This window comes from Primulina huaijiensis, chromosome 4, assembly GCF_012295235.1.
Source record: "Primulina huaijiensis isolate GDHJ02 chromosome 4, ASM1229523v2, whole genome shotgun sequence".
In the NCBI taxonomy this organism is placed as follows: domain Eukaryota; kingdom Viridiplantae; phylum Streptophyta; class Magnoliopsida; order Lamiales; family Gesneriaceae; genus Primulina; species Primulina huaijiensis.
The window spans coordinates 677,804-697,828 of NC_133309.1; the positions used below are offsets into that span (position 1 = coordinate 677,804).

Genomic DNA, 20,025 nt, shown 5'->3' on the forward strand with positions numbered 1-20,025 from the left:
CATGAACTCCGTCAAAAGGATTAAAGATGAAAAACATATATTTACGTGATTAAAATGAAAATTTACCATAACAAGACCAAAAATAGACAACAATAAATAAAAATTTTATTATTAACAAGACAAATTTAAAAAGTGTGAATTTGATGACCGAAAATATAATTCTGTCTTCTTTTTCTATAGTTTTACATTTATATTGTGTGATACCTTATAACTAACACGATCATGTGAAGCAAGAGAAGTGCAGCCAACATCTTAACAGTTGAATTGAAACAAACTGGGAAAAAAATTCATGCATGTTCGGACAAACATAAAATAAAGTATGAGAAGTAATAATATTAATAGGATTGACCCGTCTTTTGAATAAATATCTGTCAAACCATTTAACAAAAGACTTACTTAAATTATTATGGCCCAAATCAAAGCCCATGCCAACCTTTACTCACGTAGGTACAACTTTCTTTTACTTTTTTCCAATTTGGAAGATTAATTTGAATATTGAGCAACATTTTTCTTTATTTTTCCCAGCATGGTAGATTCTAATGTGATACAGAGAATTTTTTTATTTAATCACATCACAATCAAACCTAAGTTAATTATATAATATATAATTCAATTTGATAAGCAAGCAATTAATTAATGAAACAGCCTTCTAGAATATAAAAAATGTTCATAACTATCTATAAAATCCCTTGAATCATTCACTTATCTGGTTGACTATGAAAAACTAATATCATATATCATGTGACCATGTTTTATTCTATCCTATTTTTTCCCTAACCCGAAATGTCAAGTATCCGATCATAACTACCTAAACCCGACAATACCTGACCCGCACCCACCCATAGGTCAANAAAAAAAAAAAAAAAAAAAAAAAAAGGCTAGCGACGGTTAAAACCGTCTCCTAAAGAGTTAGGCGACGGTTGTAGCGACGGTTTGGTGGTCCGTAACCGGAGGTCGCGTCGCCTTCTATTAACGACGGTTTCTCAATAACCGTTACAAATTAGCGACGGTTTTGTTGATCAATACCATCTCTAATTTAGCGACGGTCTTGTTAAACTGTCGCTAACATAAATCGTCGCTATAATAGCGACGGTTTATCTTATAATGGTCGCTACTCCAACCGTTTTTTTGTATTATAAGATTCATCCAATGGTTGTTGTGAGACTGCGAAAAATAAAATAGTTTTGATGGTATTTAGTTAAATAAGTTGAAAAATATTCAATTTATTTTGATGACATTTCCGTAAATAAATTGAAAAATAATGAATTAATTTTAATGGTAAAATGGTAATTAATGACATTTTTTTGTTATATGAAGTCAAAATGATTTGAAATTTGGATATAACGTAGAAAACTCAAAGATATAGAAGTTTCATGTTTTGAGTTTTTGAGAAATTTGATCGTTTGACTGGTCCAAAGAGATATACCGATGTTAAAATGATAAATATTATATTAATAAAATATAATATAATATAATATAATATAATATAATAATATTAAAAAAAAGATAAAATTGAAGTTACGTGAAAAATTTTTCATCTTCAACCGTGAGAACAGAGAGGGAGAGAAGAAAGAAAGAACAGAATAGGGTTTTGATTTTCTTTTCGATCGTGCGACTTATCGGTTTATTCAATCGACGAACCGACTTCAGTTCTGAGATCGTTGACACGAGATCTTCGATTTGAGGTATAAATTTTATATTTTTAGTGATGTTTGAAATTCGTCGATTTCTGGAGTAAATTTAATAAATTGCTAAATCATACCGAAATGGAAGATTTTTGAATAGTTTATGATTTTAACGAAAAAGAGATGATTATATTGATATTATTTTGAATTATTCTCAATTTATTATAATTAGGGAATTTTAATCATTGGATTGAGATTGAAGAATTGTGTGTCAGTTATTATTAATTCTAATTATATATGCGATAGAGTAACCGATAAGAATATAAGTTTTGAAGTCGAAATTGAATTATGTTATGATTTTGATTTGATATGAATTTTTGAAGTTTCAAAAGATATTTGAAACTTATATTGTTGATTTTGAATGATGTTATTGATTGAAATGAGTATGTTATTGATGTAGATAGATTTTATATTGATATCTACAAACTACATCAACTGAAACGAAGAATTGATGTATGTTGCGACCGAGTAACATACGACAGGTATCTGTATTATATGATATATGTTTGATGGATTGGATTGAGAATACATATCTATATGCCTTATTTGTTGAGTTTATGTGACATACATGACATGCACGTTGAGCTATGATCCTTGGATACCCTGATATGATTGGATTTGATTCTGAGGTTTGTGAACACGATGCTGTGTTTGTCATTATGTGGCCCTTAAAACATAGTCATCAGTGGCCCCGCTGATTGATTGAGATTTGGGATTTGATAGCGCTTTGTCGACGTTATCATACGAGTATCCCTGATTGAGGCCCATGTGCCAGCTCGAGCATTGATTTGATATCGATTCGATTGATTCTGATATATGCTCAGTGAATGGGCATTTGACCTGATACCTCCACGATATACATGCATTGCATATCATATATCATTGTTTAGATATCTGTGGTATATATTGTGGTTGTTTCAGACTGAGGTTTGCTCACCCCAGAGGGGGCTGTTGTTGTCTTTGTATGTGGACAATGACAGGTATTCCAGGATATCAGGAGACCGGAAAGGGTGCTTTTGGAGGGAGTCACAGTTTGAGTTGAGGTTTAGTAGTTGTTTCCCAGTATATATGTATATGTATCTATATATCGGGGTATGTCCCGAGGATATGAGTTTGGTTGTATGTAGTTGTTTTGGATTACGTGTGGGCTTGTTTTATATTGTGACGTGTTGAGACGAGACTATATTATATACTATTTAAATATTATAATTACAATTGACACGTTTTGGGCTCATTGTAAAGAAAAATATTTACTCGTTTTCCGTTGTAATTAATTAATTCTAATCAAATTGCATTGTAATAACGATTAGGAGCTAAGGACTCCACAGTTGTAATAGTTTTGAACCTCTAATTTGTTCAATTTTGGGTTATGGTCCATTAAATTTTGAATTTAGTTTTGATACACCAAATTTGAATTTTGACTATTTTGATCTAATTTCTTATATGACGTGATACAAGTCATCAATTATTTATGTCATGTTAAAATATTTCGATGACATATCAGCATTATCCAGTGTTATGTCATTAAAAAAATAGATGAAAATTTTGAAGACTTTTTTTTAACTTTCATTTGTCAAAAGGAGAGAAAATTGGCAGCTTTAATGGCTTAATAATGCATCAATAAAATAACATTAAGTGCCTTTCATGTGTCGTTTAAATCGATAGCGACCGTGTTTCCTCAAAGTTTCCTACTGTACAGATAGATATCTTACAATATTTTGGATTCTTTGACAATTAACTTGATTTATTTGAATTTTATATTTTATTATATATATATCAAGAAATAATACATTACAATCAATCGTAAACAATAAAATTATTATGAAAATTTGCAATAAGTTGGTGTAAATAAATTTGTGGCTCTTCAATGGCAAAATTTCAATGTTGGTTTTACCTTTTTTTTTTTTTTATTTTTTATTTTACGATTTTAGTCATTTATATATAAGCCGTATCCCTCGATTTTTTTTAATTTTAATCTTTTTGTTGTTGTAAGTGTTGATAAAACTACAAATTATTTCATATGAATATCAGGGAAAAAAAAAACTATCTGAACTGAGAAATCTCCCATTTCTTTAGCTTAATTCAATTAGGGAACCATGTTTCTTTTTCTGGCCGTGCTTCCTTTCTCAATATTTTTCCTTTTCAATCTCTTCATACACAAGAGAACTGGCCTACTCCCACCAGGTCCGAAAGGACTTCCGATCATCGGAAACCTGCATCAATTCGATCCAGCCCGTCCACACTTGTGCCTCTACGATCTTGCAAAACAGTATGGCCCCCTTATGTCGATGAAATTTGGCTGTCGAGACGCCATCGTGGTTTCTTCCGCAAGAGTAGCCAAACTAGCCCTGAAAAACAATGACATGGCTCTCTCGGGGAGGCCACAGTTTACTTGCTTAAGTAAACTTACTTACAATGGTTCAGATATTACCGTGTGTTCCTACAATGAAACTTGGAGGGAAATGAGAAAAATAAGCCTCCTCCATCTATTTAGTGTTAAGCAGGTGATCTCATTTCGACCCGTTCGGGAAGATGAAGTTTCCTGCATGATAGAAGATATGATCGAGAAGTCCGATTCCAATGAGTTGATAAACTTGAGCCGGGCCGCGTTCTTGCTGACCAACGGCTTTATATGTAGAGCCGGATTCGGGAAGAAGTACGACGATGAAGAAAAAAGAAGGTTCAATGAGGTTTTCAGAGAAACTCAAGCGATGCTAGCAGGGTTCTTCGTGGGCGATTATTTTCCTTCATTGGGTTGGATTGATAAATTAAGTGGAATGAATTCTAGACTAGAGAAGGTTTTTAAAGATTTGGATATGTTCTGCCAAGAACTTGTAGATGATCAACTTGATCCAAAGAAGCCCAAATCACTGAATGACAACATTCTTGCTCTGTTGATCAGGTTGAAACAAGAAGAAGCCGCTTCGGTCAATCTCGGATGGGACAACGTCAAGGGAGTCCTCATCGTATGAATCAATTCAACCATCTTATTCAATATTGCAGAGTGTCTGCTAGGCGGGATCGGACCAAAACCAACTCTTTAAATAATACCACTTCAATTTCTAAGATGAATTACTGATTAGTTATTGTATGAATATTACAGGATATATTCGTAGCTGGAACAGAAACAAGTGCAGCACTGATTGTTTGGGCAATGGCGGCTCTGATGAAGACGCCCCACGCGATGAAGAAAGCACAGGAAGAAGTCCGAAACTTAGTAGGAAACAAAGGCGCTGTGGATGAAGATGATGTCCCAAATCTTGCTTATTTAAAAGCAATCATCAAAGAAACATTAAGAATGTTTCCTCCCAATCCGCTCTCAGTGCCAAGGGAAACCATAGAAAGATGCAGCATAGATGGATACGAAATCCCTCCAAAAACAGTAGTTTATGTGAATCTTCACGCAATCGGCTTAGACCCTGAGTACTGGGAAAATCCAACTGAATTCAACCCCGATCGATTCTTGGATAGTACTATAGATTACAGAGGGCAGGATTTCGGGTTGCTCCCATTCGGTTCAGGTCGAAGAGGATGCCCTGGAATCAATCTGGGAATCGCAATCGTGGAGCTCGCACTTGCCAATCTTCTCTACTCCTTTGACTGGGAGTTGCCTCATGGAATGAAGAAAGAAGATATCGACATGGAGGCATCGCCTGGACTTAGTCAAAGCAAGAAAAATGATCTCTGCCTTTTTGCCAAATGCCATGTTTGTAAGTGATTTTAATATATTTATTTAAATTACTGGAAATATAAGAACGAAATTTTGATAATATTTAAATGAATTAAAATATGACTAATAGTATTTATTAATTGAAACAAATCAAATCACAAAATCAAAAATCATGACCATAGACGGTGTATGAATCGGAGAAATTATCTTATCCACATTACACACTTTTTAATATACTTCTTGTTTGATTTTGATAACTAAACAACTCTTTGTCGTAGTTTGTTATAATATACATATAACCATTTTGATATACTCAGCAAGTATATGATCGTCTTTGACATCTATTTATGTTATTTAAAATCCTCATCTGCGATTTGACATGCTCGTAGTTTACTTTCCTATCAGGACGTTTTTTCGGTTTTCTACATTATTTTTTATCCAATAATCTTATTTTTTAAATATTTATTTTATTGTTGAATGATTATTCAGTTTTTGACAATCATCAACTATAACTTGTAAGAATAAATGTTGTTTTTAGTCGTGATTGGTTTTTACTTGTGACTAAAATTACGTATAACCTATATATTCTTCAATAACATAACCAATGAATGGTGCTGTAATTTCTTCAAACATCGTAATATTTGTAATATCATTTTTATATATTTAGTATCAATATTATCAACATATAGCTATAAGTTTAATACATTTTTAACAATTATTTCTCAATCAATGTGAGAAAAAAACTTGAAAATCTTTTCAAATGACTATATCTTAGAACTGTGTCATCGTTTAATTTGACGCAATTCAGGAAAGTCATTTCGTTCGTCATTTTTTAGAAGATTTGGAACAATGATTGCGTGTATCATATCATGAGGATGATATAGTTTCAATCTCATAAACAAAATAAATTTTATTCTATCGAGTTTACATTTTGTTTTATTATATTTTATATATTGTGGAACGATATATAAAATTAATTATTGTATTTTAAAAATCTTGAGGATACAAATAACGTAATTAAGATATGTATATGAGATATCATTCAAATATATATATCTAAGTATTTGTCTTATTCAATATCTCATCTAATAATACAGCTGTTTAGATTTCATGAGCATCTTATAATAGACAAAATTAATATGATGAAATATTGTATAATTCAATTTGAATTTCACTATTCGGCTAAGTGAATTTATTTGGTGAGTAGTTCTCTATGTTACCATAATATATCTCATGAATTAGTTTGTTAGCCACTTTAACTAAAAAAATAAACAAAAACAACCTCTTAGCCACCTCGAAATCTATCGAGATAATAGTGGAAGACATAAAGTGCAACCGGCTCAATGTTCTAATTTACTAAAAATGCACAAAATTGTTCTATTGTGTCCACAAAACTTTAGAATTGTTCTCATAACAATAAAAATAGAATGAGAATTATACACAATTTTTTTTCATGTATTTCTTTTTCTGAATGAAGAATTTTTTCTTTTTGTTTATTCTTTGAGAAATATTGATATTTTATATGGCATCAATATGTTGCAAACCATGAAGTAGCAACATAATCACTATATAACCCTTAAAGGTTTACACATACAATTTTCCAATTTCTTCTTCATTGTGCTGCGTTGAAATTAAATATGAATCATTCTTGATCTTAATATTTTGCTTTAAATACGCCTTCAAATATATATGTATATGTTTCATGTCACTTAATTAGACCTAATTTCAAATATCTAAAAAAATGTGTTTGAATTATATCATACAGAAATAGGGACATAGTAATACGCAACATTATTTTTTTTACCATGTTTTTTTCATCCACTATGTTTGTCATAAATTTTTTGTTCAAAATTTGATTCATTTCTTAACTATGTATGAAGAACCAATAAATTATATAATTCACAGGAATCATATATTACCCTCTTCGTAGAACATAATTAAGACACAAAATATGTGGCTTTGATTGGTGTATTCTCATACATATTTTCATATAAACAACAAGATAAATAATAGAATATCAGAAAAATCAATTGCCGCCAACAATACTAAACAAAATGAATTTAAAAAATTCATGACACAAACAACCTCCATAAAAAATGATAACTCAAAGTTTAAAAATATTTTATTTAGTACAATAACAAAAAAATTGAAGTATATACGAGCAACAGAAAGCATAAATCACTCTCAAATTAAATACTAACTCATATTATTCAAAATTTATATAAATTTTTCAATATTTTTTTTTCAAAGAAAGAGAAGACGTCTTATTAACGTCATGGTTTCATAAATATTTTACTTTTAATTGCAATGCCCGGTTACTCGTACAAATGATAATAATACGTTTATGTCATTATTAGATAGTTATTTAGCTTATTAAGTTTTACATATTGATTGAAGTATTAATATTGAGATTGAACATGATTTTTATATTGTCCATGGTGTAGTGAGAATCAATATGTGTATAAATAGTGATAGTAAGATGTGTAGATAGAAGTGGTGTATTGAAGTTGATAGGAAATGAGATGAAATTGTGGTAGTTTTGAAGGGTTTTAGCATTATGATTAGAATATGCATCCAAATTATGTCAGGCTATGACCATTAGAAAGCTAAGATATAATGCTACAACTTTCATGTTTTGAGTTTTGTTCAAATCATTAGGGAAGACGAGCCAAAAGTGGCCCGAAGTGTGTCGTGTGTATCGTTGTTCCTGCACTGACACATGTTGGGAGAATGAGTATAACCTTTTACTCAAACCTTCAAACGACATGAGGCCAATTAGAGATGCAAAAAAACACATAGGGATACAACTTTCATGTTGACCACTTTTGCTAATTCAGAAGTTAAAAATGAGTTTTTCTGCAGAATGTGGCGCGCATATGCGCCAAAACTCGCGCATATGCGCCGGGTGGGCAGAACGGGCTGCGCATATGCGCCCGGAAAGTCGCGCATATGCGCCCAGCAGTGTATAAAAAGATAAGTATCGAGTTTTCTACGCACTTTCCACCATTATCACCTTCTCTAACAGCATAAACTCGGAAGAAAACCTAGAAAACTTCCTCCAAATGCTTCCTTCTTCATTTCTTTCATCATTTTGAGGTTAGAACTTAGTTCTACATCCCAAGAGCTTCCTAAGGGTGTAAGTTTTCTTCTCTTTTAGTTGTTTTTCATGTAGAAGGGTAACTTTCACTAGTATAGACATAGTAATTAAATTATTGATATGTTTGACAGTATAGGAGCGAGAATCATCGTCTCAAACCAGTATTCGTACGCTTGGATTGTAAGTTGGCATGTTCTTGAAGTAATACATGAGTAATATTATAAATTTCAAATGCTTCTCATTTTCTATTGCTATATGTACATTGTTAGTATGTTTATTGATGAAAACATAGCACCATATTCCATTGTTATGTATTAAATATGAAAGGAACTCATGAATATTGAAGATGAGTGCTACTATGTCATGAACATGAACATGGATATGAAAGGAAAATGACTGATTTTACATGATATAGAGCTTGTTGACATCATGGGTGGTTTTAAGTCCACCAAACCTATTGACCAATATATGTTCATGGGGCGTGGGGTTGCCAAAGGTTGCTCCCTGACGTTCAACACAGTAGTAGCTATATAATAAAGCAAGCACGGTAGTACAGGTCAACTAATGAGGCTCAAGTACAAAAATGAACATGAATATATGCTATGGTATGACATGGTTTAAAGATTTATTGTTGTCACGACTTGATATGTATGTTCCTTCGACGCATATTGATACGTACAAGTGCCAACTTATTGAGTTTTATAAACTCACGTAGCTCATGTATTACAGGATCAGGTAGTGAAGAGACGTAGGATGCCGGTTCGCCAATGGATGCTTGTGACGTGCCTTACCTCGACAAGAACTGAGACACCTTATTGTATGGCTTTCGCATATGTATTGTAGTAAATTTTATGTCAGCGTTTGAAACCAGTTCCATGTTATGTATGATGATAAAAAGTATGTTTGTATATGAGAATATGTTTATAAGTGTGTATAAATAGTATTGCTTGTGTTTTTGGTGTATACAAAATATAGGGACATTATGCCAAAATTTTTATAAACCGTCAAAGTTCGAAGGTGAGGGCAGTGCGCCACGACCTATGGATGATTTTGCTCAGCTGCTCCAACAACAAGCGAAAGTTCATGGGGAGCAGATACAACAATTATTGGAGATGAAACGGACTACTCATGAGCAGGCACATGCACAAGCCATGATACCCAGATAAGGGCATGTTCAAACAGATGTATATGATCGATTTCGACGTCTGAACCCTCCCGAATTCATGGGAAGCACCGATCCGGCAGTAGCAGAAGAGTGGATTAAATCATTGGAGTCCATCTTTTCCTACCTTCATATGGAAGATGCAAACAAAGTAACTTGTACCATCTTTTTATTAACAAAACATGCAAGGATATGGTGGGAGAGCGCAAAAGTTGCATTACCGATTAAACCATTAACATGGGGAACTTTCAAAACTGTGTTTTACAAAAAATATTTCAGTAAAGATGCACGAGCCAAGAAAGCAGTGACTTCATGAATTTGAAGCAAAGAACCATGTCAATGACTGAATATATACAACAATTTGAGGCTGGAGTCCAATATGTACCATATATTGCAGAGGATGACACAAGTAAGGGCGAACACTTCATGAGGGGACTTCGCTCTGAAATTAAAAGAGATGTACGAATGTCGAAGGTTGTTATATACGGGGAGATAGTGGAAAGAGCACTTATGGCAGAACAAGATGAGCAAGACATTGACAGAGATAGGCAATAGCGAAGGCAGCAGTATTTTCAAAGGAGCCAAGGAACAGGACAAGGCAAAAAGACCGATAGCAAAGGTACCCGACCAGAGGAACCTCGTGGCAAGGGTCCCCCTCCACGTAAAGAACAAGACAGACCACTTTGCCCTAAATGTGGCAAACTTCATGGCGGTGAATGTATGCAATGTTCCAATGTTTGTTATCGTTGCAAAAAGCCAGGGAATCTCGCTAGGAATTGTCCAGGGAGTTCTGAGAAAGTACATGGACGCTTTTTCTCCATGACTAAAGAGGAACTGGATGCGGATACATCGATGATCACTGGTATGTTCTTGATTTCTGGTATTACTGCTATTGTTTTACTAGATTCAAGAGCCACGCATTCCTTTATTTCGGAATCGTTTGTAAGGAGACTGGGCATTAGAGCAAGTACAACGGAGACACAACTCGCCATAGCCTTACCTTCCGGGCAAGAATTACAGATAGATCATATTGTGCGAGGGTGTCCAATATATGTCCAAGGCCATCAGATGTATGCCAATTTGATAGTTCTGAAAATGACCGATTTTGATGTGATACTGAGAATGGATTGGCTCTCGAAGTACAGAGTTACTATTGACTGTGGTATGAAGATGATCAAGTTTGCACTAGTAGGAGCTGAACCATTCACAGTAGCAAGTGCAGGTATATCCTTACCTCTTCGAATAATCTCTTGTATGAAGGCTTGTAAATTACTACAGAAGGGGTGTCAAGGATATTTAGCATCTGTGTTAACTATTGACCCACCTGTTTGTGAATTAAGAAATACAGATATTGTTTGTGAATTCCCAGAGGTATTTCCTGATGATATAACAGGCTTACCTCCTGATAGAGAGATCGAATTTGTGATTGATATTGTGACAGGAACTCAGCCGATCTCAAAAGCTCCTTATCGATTAGCTCCTACAGAAATGAAAGAATTGAAAGAACAGTTACAGGAGTTACTTGATAAAGGGTTTATTAGACCGAGTTTTTCACCATGGGGTGCACCTGTTTTATTTATGAAGAAGAAAGACGGTAATCTTCGTTTATGTATTGTTTATCGGGAGTTGAACAAAGTGACAATCAAAAATAAGTATCCACTCCCCAGAATTGATGATTTGTTTGATCCATTACAAAGAGCTGCCATCTTTTTGAAGATTGATTTACGATCATGCTATCATCAACTAAAAATGAAATCAGATGATATCTCAAAGACTGCCTTCCGAACGAGGTATGTGCATTATGAATTTCTTGTAATGCCATTTGGACTAACGAATGCACCAGCTTCTTTTATGGATTTAATGAATAGAATTTTCAAGCCATTTTTAGACAAGTTCGTGATTGTGTTTATAGATGATATTCTCATCTACTCACGAACTACAGAGGATCATCGAGGACATCTGAAATTAGTTTTGCAAACTTTGAAAGATAAACATTTATATGCAAAATGGAAGAAATGTGAATTTTGGCTTGAACAAGTATCATTCTTGGGTCATATCATTTCAAAAGAAGGCATATCAGTGGACCCAAGTAAGATTGAAGCTGTTAATAACTGGCTACGACATACCACTGTTACCGAGGTACGTAGTTTTCTTGGGCTAGCTGGTTATTACCGTCAATTTATAGCGGGATTTTCTAAGATAGCATTGCCTTTGACTTCGTTAATACGAAAGAATGTGAAATTTGTATGGAATGAAGCATGTGATCACAGTTTCCAAGAGTTAAAGACAAAATTGACTTCAGCACCGGTCCTTGCTATTCCAAAAGGATCAAGAGATTTTGTGGTATACAGTGATGCTTCGAAACAAGGATTAGGCGCAATTTTAATGCAGCATGAGAAGGTCATTGCTTATGCCTCAAGACAATTGAAAGAATATGAAACGAACTATCCCACACATGACTTAGAACTGACAGCAATGGTATTTGCGTTGAAAAAATGGCGCCATTATCTGTATGGTGAACGGTGTGAAATTTACACGGACCACAAGAGTTTGAAATATTTATTCACGCAAAAAGAACTGAATATGAGACAACGACGTTGGTTGGAATTGGTGAAAGATTATGATTGTGTTATTAATTATCATTCAGGTAAAGCCAATGTTGTTGCAGATGCGTTAAGTCGAAAGTCCAGTTCTATTGCCTCAATGCAAGTACAAGAACAAATCTTATGAGATTTACAGAATTTGAAGATTGATGTTATGCCAAAGGGAACTGCAATCCAATTATCATCTCTCATGGTTCGACTAACACTTTCAGATAGAATCAAGGCCGAACAAAGTGTAGACAATGAATTACAACAACTGAGGCAGCGAGATGAAGAAAAAGGCAATTTGAACTTTGAATTGAATGGAGAAGGAATGTTGACATATCGAGGTAGATTGTGTGTGCCAAAACAAGGAACGATCAGAAACGAAATTCTTATAAATGCACATGCTACACCCTACTCGATCCATCCAGGAGGCACGAAAACGTACAAAGATTTGAAACCATTATTTTGGTGGCCAGGTATGAAAAAGGACATTGCTCAATTTGTTGCACAATGTCTAACTTGTCAACAGGTCAAGACTGAACATCAAAGACCAGCAGGACTCCTGAAACCATTACCCATTCCTGAGCGGAAGTGGGAACATATCACGATGGATTTCATTCTTGGTTTGCCAAGAACACAAAGAGGGTTCAATGCTATATGGGTTATTGTGGATCGACTTACGAAATCAGCTCATTGTCTTCCGGTGAAGACCACATACACGATGAATAAATATGCTGAAGAATACATCAAAGAGAGAGTGAAACTTCATGGCATCCCAGTGTCCATTGTATCTGATAGAGATCCCAAATTTACGTCTGCATTTTGGAAAAGTTTACATCATGCTATGGGAACTCGATTGTCATTTAGTACGGCGTTCCATCCTCAAACTGATGGACAATCAGAACGAGTGAATCAGATCTTAGAAGATATGTTGAGGGCCTGTACTATTGACTTTCAAGGTAGTTGGGACAATAAACTATAGTTGGCTGAGTTTACATATAACAATAGCTATCAGTCAAGCATTGGAATGGCACCGTATACTGCGTTATATGGTAGAAAATGTTGCTCTCCAGTACATTGAGATGAAGTAGGAGAAAGAAAGTTATTAGGCCTTGAATTGGTACAACAGACAGCCGAATTGGTAACCCAGATTAGAGAGAGAATGAACACTGCCCAAAGTTGACAGAAAAGCTATGCTGATGTGCGACGTCGTTGATTGGAATTTCAGATCGGTGACCATGTATTTGTAAAAATATCACCATTGAAGGGCATTTTGCGTTTTGGTAAGAAAGGAAAATTGAGTTCAAGATATATCGGTCTATTTGAAATCTTAGAAATAATAGGAGACAGAGTCTACCGAGTTGCATTACCACCGAGTTTATCAAACGTTCATAATGTTTTTCACGTTTCCTTGCTACGAAAGTATTTGGCCAATCCTTCTCATGTTCTTCATTACGAACCGTTGGAGCTTGCATCGAATCTCTCATATGAAGAACGACCGGTCCAAATCATCGACAGGAAATCAAAAGTGTTACGAGACAAGGAAATACCCTTGGTGAAACTATTATGGCGAAATCATGCAATTGAAGAAGCAACTTGGGAGCGAGAAGACGAGATTCAACAAAGATATCCTGAACTATATGGTACGTCAAATTTCGAGGACGAAATTCTTTGAAGGAGGAGAGAATTGTAATGCCCAGTTAATTGTACAAATGATAATAATACATTTATGTCATTATTAGATAGTTATTTAGCTCATTATGTTTTACATATTGATTGAGGTATTAATATTGAGATTGAACATGATTTTTATATTGTCCATGGAGTAGTGAGAATCAATATGTGTATAAATAGTGATATTAAGATGTGTAGGTAGAAGTAGTGTAATGAAGTTGATAAGAAATGAGATGGAATTGTGGTAGTTTTGAAGGGTTTTAGCATAATGATTAGAATATGCATCCAAATTATGTGAGGTTATGACCATTAGAAAACTAAGATATAATGCTACAACTTTCATGTTTTGAGTTATGTTCAAATCATTAGGAAAGATGAGCCAAAAGTGGCCCGAAATGTGTCGTGTGTATCGTTGTTCATGCACTGACACATGTTAGGAGAATGAGCATAACCTTTTACTCAGACCTTCAAATGACATGAGGCCAATTGGATATGCAATAAAACACATAGGGCTACAACTTTCATGTTGACCACTTTTGCTAATTCAGAAGTTAAAAATGAGTTTTTCTGCAGAATGTGGCGCGCATATGCGCCAAAACTCGCGCATATGCGGTGGGTGGGCAGAACGGGCTGCGCATATGCGCCCGGAAAGTCGCGCATATGCGCCCAGCAGTGTATAAAAAGATAAGTATCGAGTTTTGTAAGCACTTTCCACCATTCTCACCTTCTCTAACAGCCTAAACTCGAAAGAAAACCTAGAAAACTTCCTCCAAATGCTTTCTTCTTCATTCCTTTCATTATTTTGAGGTTAGAACTTAGTTTTCCATCCCAAGAGCTTCCTAAGGGTGTAAGTTTTCTTCTCTTTTAGTTGTTTTTCATGTAGAGGGGTAACTTTCACTAGTATAGACATAGTAATTAAATTATTGATATGTTTGACAGTATAGGAGCGAGAATCATCGTCTCAAACCAGTATTCGTACGCTTGGACTGTAAGTTGGCATGTTCTTGAAGTAATACATGAGTAATATTATGAATTTCAAATGCTTCTCATTTTCTATTGCTATATGTACATTGTTAGTATGTTTATTTATGAAAACATAGCACCATATTCCATTGTTATGTATTAAATATGAAAGGAACTCATGAATATTGAAGATGAGTGCTACTATGTCATGAACATGAACATGGATATTAAAGGAAAATGACTGATTTTACATGATATAGAGCTTGTTGACATCATGGATGGTTTTAAAGCCACCAAACCTATTGGCCAATATATGTTCATGGGACGTGGGGTTGCCAAAGGTTGCTCCCTGACGTCCAACACAGTAGTAGCTATATAATAAAGCAAGCACGGTAGTACAGGTCAACTAATGAGGCTCAAGTACAAAAATGAACATGAATATATGCTATGGTATGACATGGTTTAAAGATTTATTGTTGTCACGACTTGATATGTATGTTCCTTCGACGCATATGGATACGTACGAGTGCCAACTTATTGAGTTTTATAAACTCACGTAGATCATGTATTACAGGATCAGGTAGTGAAGAGACGTAGGATGCCGGTTCGCCAATGGATGCTTGTAACGTGCCTTACCTCGACAAGAACCGGGACACCTTATTGTATAGCTTCCGCATATGTATTGTAGTAAATTTTATGTCAGGGTTTGAAACAAGTTCCATGTTATGTATGATGATACAAAGTATGTTTGTATATGAGAATATGTTTATAAGTGTGTATAAATAGTATTGCTTGAGTTTTTGGTGTATACAAAATATAGGGACATCATGTCAAAATTTTTATAAACCGTCAAAGTGATGCATCTTGTTTGATTTGCTTCATACTATAGTTATATCATTCAAACCTTATTTTGATTATGGTAATTGTGCTAAGTATAGAATAAGGGTGTGACATTATAAAAAACATACAAAGGAAAAAATGGTGCATCAAAATCATCATGAAAAATCCTTTAATAAAACCTTAAAAATAAAAATATAATACGAAGTCACACAATTTTCCTTAAATCAAAGAAAAATATTAGACCGTTGACAAAATATATCTGACAACGACAAAATATGTGTTAACTTGTGATACAATTAAAATTTAGAATAATGCATAATCATTTAATTATAACAAAATCGTATGCCAAAAATCTACTTGATATTATCTCTTTTAACAATTTATCAATATTTTTCGTCCACCAGAGGACTCATAGATCCACTAATTTTTTTAGTCTACCTATTAATTTCACAATAAATAATACTACAAAAATAATATAATCAAGCACATAAAAACTCAAATTCAAATACCTTCAATCAATTTAAATAAAAAATTTTGAATAGAGAATATAAAAATGTTGGAAAATTTTGAATATTGATTTATAGATAGAAGTCTGGAAATACATTTGTCCCAATAAATAAAAAAATGTTATCTCTTTATATTCTGAGATATAAGCTAAAAACGAAGAAACATTTCATCATTTTTAATATTTTCTAAGTCGCTTCAAACTAAGTAATCTAAGCAAACTGAAAACATGCATTATGTGTTTAAGAATTAAAAAAATATCTCAAGGAAAAAAAATTAAAAATAATCATTTTTGTGAAATATATGGTTTTGTTTTATATTTTCTTTCGGTGAACAAACAAATAACACAAGGAATCCAAACACAACATGATCAATAGAAACCACATATAACACCAAAACATGTGATATTTTGAAAAAAAACTCATCTCATTGCAAGAACTCAAAATAATCAAATGAAGCATATTATTTAGTAATATTTATTTAGCAGCATATTTATTTAACTTACATACAAATATTTCTCTCAATCATGTATCTTTATTGACACATAAAGAGTTTGAAAATATCTTTATTCTAAATGGGAGAAAAAGTTTTATATAACCTTAATATTTATTAATAATTTATTTTTATTTAATCCGACTCATCTCCATTCATCTGCCCATTATTACCTATCATCAATATGATAGATATTTTTCATGAATTTGACGGAAATGTATCAATTTAGTAATTAAAATTAAATTTTAAAGTAAATTAAAAAAATAATTAGTTTGATTGTGTTAAGTACACTATTAATTATATCATTAAACTAACATAAAAAATGACTTAAATAACATCACGAACATGATAAATTGTAAAACAAAAAATGGTAAAATGGTAAGATTACAAATGAAAATCATATATTTAATTGATAATATTTATTTAACATCATATATCGAAAATTGACTAAATAGCTTATATGTTTATATTGAAATCACCTACATACAAATATTTTCTCTCAATCACGTATATTTGTTGATACATAAGTAGTCTTAAAACATCTCTATTGTAAATGGGAAGAAGATGTTTTATATGACCTTAATATTTTTTAATTATTTAATTTTTTTCAATGTCACCCATCTCCATTCGTCTTCCTATTATTATTTTAATGTTTGTTATATTAATAATTTTTTTAATGTATAATATTATGAGAATGATATTCTATTAATTTGATGTCATTGTATAAATTAAAGTANAAAAAAAACTCACAAATGAAAGTTAAGTACACTATTAATTAACATATTAAATTAACATGAAAATTACTTAAAGAACCAAATGAACATGACAAATTATAAAATAAATAAAAAGGTAAAAAGGTAAGCTCACAATTCAAACTCATATATTTATAATAGTGTAATAGATAATAGATAATAGATTTGTCGAGTTATAAAATATTTATAATAATTTTCTCTTGAATTTATTTCCTTAAATTTAATTTAAAATATTTATAACCATATTCATTTAATTATATTTTTTTTTGAAGGGCAAAAGTTATCAATTTAGAATTGAACTATTGAACAAATAGAACTATTGAACAAATAGGGGATGGTATACATCACGTTACCATACCGAAAACTATATATAATATACCATATCAAAAAATTATGATATACGAAAATATATATTGACACCGTACCGAAATTTCAGTCTTAAAATTTCGATACGGTATCAGTATATAAATATATATACTTAAATTTTCGATACGTATAACTAGCATATCAATTATATTGAAACTTTGCAATATACAGATATTTCGCTATGATATAGAAAAAAATCTTATATTTTTTTAAATTTATTACTTTATTATTTAAATATATTATATGTTTCTTAAATTTTTATATAATGTTTCGGTATTTCCTACCCCTATCAATAAATCTCAATTATATAACTGCTATAAAAAATCATACAATTCAATAAAGAACATACAACACCAATGCACATAACAATTATATAAATTTATTAAATTTTGTATTAACATTTATTAGAATTTTTTTTTTATTAAAACTGACTGAGTTGCTCATTGTTGATTGAATGACCGAGTAACATTACACTAACAAGTAAATATTTAATTTTGAATAAAACATAATTTTAAAAAAAAAACAGTTTGAGAGCTTAAAAATACCAATGACCAAATAATACTACTCTCTAATAAACTTTTAATTATGAATGGGAAACTCTATTCTATATTAATTTTTTCTTTTCACTTAAATTCTAATTATTTATAATTTTTTAATTGATAGTTTATTTATAGATTATATTAGATAAAAACTTGTAAAAAAAACCCTTCCATGAAAATCATTCGCATTATGTACCTCTTCTCGAGTCATCGCAAACACACGAGCATTGGGCTTATTCTCCTTCGGCTTGTTGGAGGTAGCATCAGTACTTGACCATGTCCTTTTCTTAAGCTCGGAACAATCAGCAATTCCATATCCCAACTTCCCACAATTGAAGTATACACCAGAATTCTTACGGCATCCCCAAAATGAATGTTATTGTAGGTGGGACACATATTGACTTCTTGGTAGATTGGGTTGACAAAGTGCTTTTGAATGATAGGCTGGACTGACAAATGGATGTTTCTTTTGAGAATATTGCCCAATAAGAGTTTGCTTATTCTTATTCTTGCCCTTCCAATGCTTGATATTTCTCTCGGCTCTTATTATTGTGCCCATCAGATCAGCAGCTCGTGGGTTGGTAATCTGTAAAGTCTGACTGAATATTGCTATTCAGACTGCACTTGAACCGATGCATCTTATCATCAACCATGATAATGAGGGCGAGGTTCCAAGAGAGTTGAACTTTGAAGTATACTCTACTATAGACATATCCGAAGTTTGAATGAAATTTTCAAACTCACTCAATTTTTGTAATCTGGTTTTAGCCAGATAGTATTGTTTCTTCTATAAATGGTGTCACCACATCCACCTTGAACTAGTCGTAAATCTCGAGTAGGCGGAGTTGGGTCCCGATATTTTTTATCCTATTTTGTACAACTTCGGGGTCCGGATATCCTTTGAATGTTTAAGCTCTATTCTTCTGGAGAGAATCATAGTGGTACTTGATGATATTTGTTTGAGGTTTTGTGGTGGTGGCAGATTGTCGTCGGTGTTTGGGTTCCCAACCCTTGGATTGTGGTAGCCACAATGGTTGCTATGACCATCACGTCAGCTTGATTTATGCCCAATACTGGTGGTGGTGGCTGAGATGCATTCTTGTCTTTTCATTGTTGTTCCGGTTGTTATGTGATTTCTGCAATGTGGGTTGCAATTGTTTCGTACTGGTATTTTGTCCATGTTCTACAAGTGTACAAGTTTCTAAGATATTTTGTTGACAATATATATAAATGAATCAATAATGATCAAAAAGTCATAGTGGTCCAAACATGAAATCAATGAAATCAAACAATAATTACACTAAATAAACTTTTGATTAATTCCAAGGAAAAGAGAAAGCAATACAAATCATGGTTTTAGGAAGTGCAAAAGAAAATTTAAAAGAAAGAAAATGAATTATAAATCATTATTACATGAGTACGATGCTAGAATCCTAATCTGGTCGTAGAAAATTTCTCAATCTCCCACCGATTTATCATCCATAGGCTTTACTTCAGGCTCTTCATCAGGATCCTCCTCAAGATCTTCCTCAACCAAGTTGGCCGACACATCTTAAAGATGATTAACATGGTTGTGCAGCTGGTTGTTTAGAGTAGTCATGGTCTACACTGAATTTTGTAGTTCTTGGATTGTTGCCTCATCTTACTGCCGGCGTTGGTTTTCCATCAGCATAATTTACTAAATCTGGGAGTG

General features: G+C 32.9%; 1 protein-coding gene across 2 annotated transcripts; it reads left to right on the plus strand.

Annotated features, from left to right (window-relative positions):
• The first annotated feature begins 3,691 nt into the window (after positions 1-3,691).
• Positions 3,692-19,257, plus strand: LOC140975073 (strychnine-11-hydroxylase-like). 2 transcript variants are annotated; one of them, XM_073438572.1, is made up of 3 exons: positions 3,692-4,651; positions 4,789-5,395; positions 18,895-19,257. In XM_073438572.1, the coding sequence occupies exons 1-3, from the start codon at positions 3,782-3,784 to the stop codon at positions 18,915-18,917; spliced, it is 1,500 nt and encodes a 499-aa protein (XP_073294673.1). In that variant the 5' UTR covers positions 3,692-3,781; the 3' UTR covers positions 18,918-19,257. The 2 variants fall into 2 exon arrangements, with proteins under 2 accessions (XP_073294673.1, XP_073294674.1); XM_073438573.1 differs by lacking the exon at positions 18,895-19,257 and adding an exon at positions 9,182-9,198.
• Positions 19,258-20,025: the final 768 nt, after the last annotated feature.

Coding starts and splice junctions, on each gene's coding strand:
- LOC140975073 (XM_073438572.1), top strand. CDS start 3,782: ATGTTTCTTTTTCTGGCCGTGCTTCCTTTCTCAATATTTTTCCTTTTC. Junction 4,652..4,788: donor ACGTCAAGGGAGTCCTCATC/GTATGAATCAAT, acceptor TGAATATTACAG/GATATATTCGTAGCTGGAAC. Junction 5,396..18,894: donor TTTTGCCAAATGCCATGTTT/GTAAGTGATTTT, acceptor TGTGCCCATCAG/ATCAGCAGCTCGTGGGTTGG.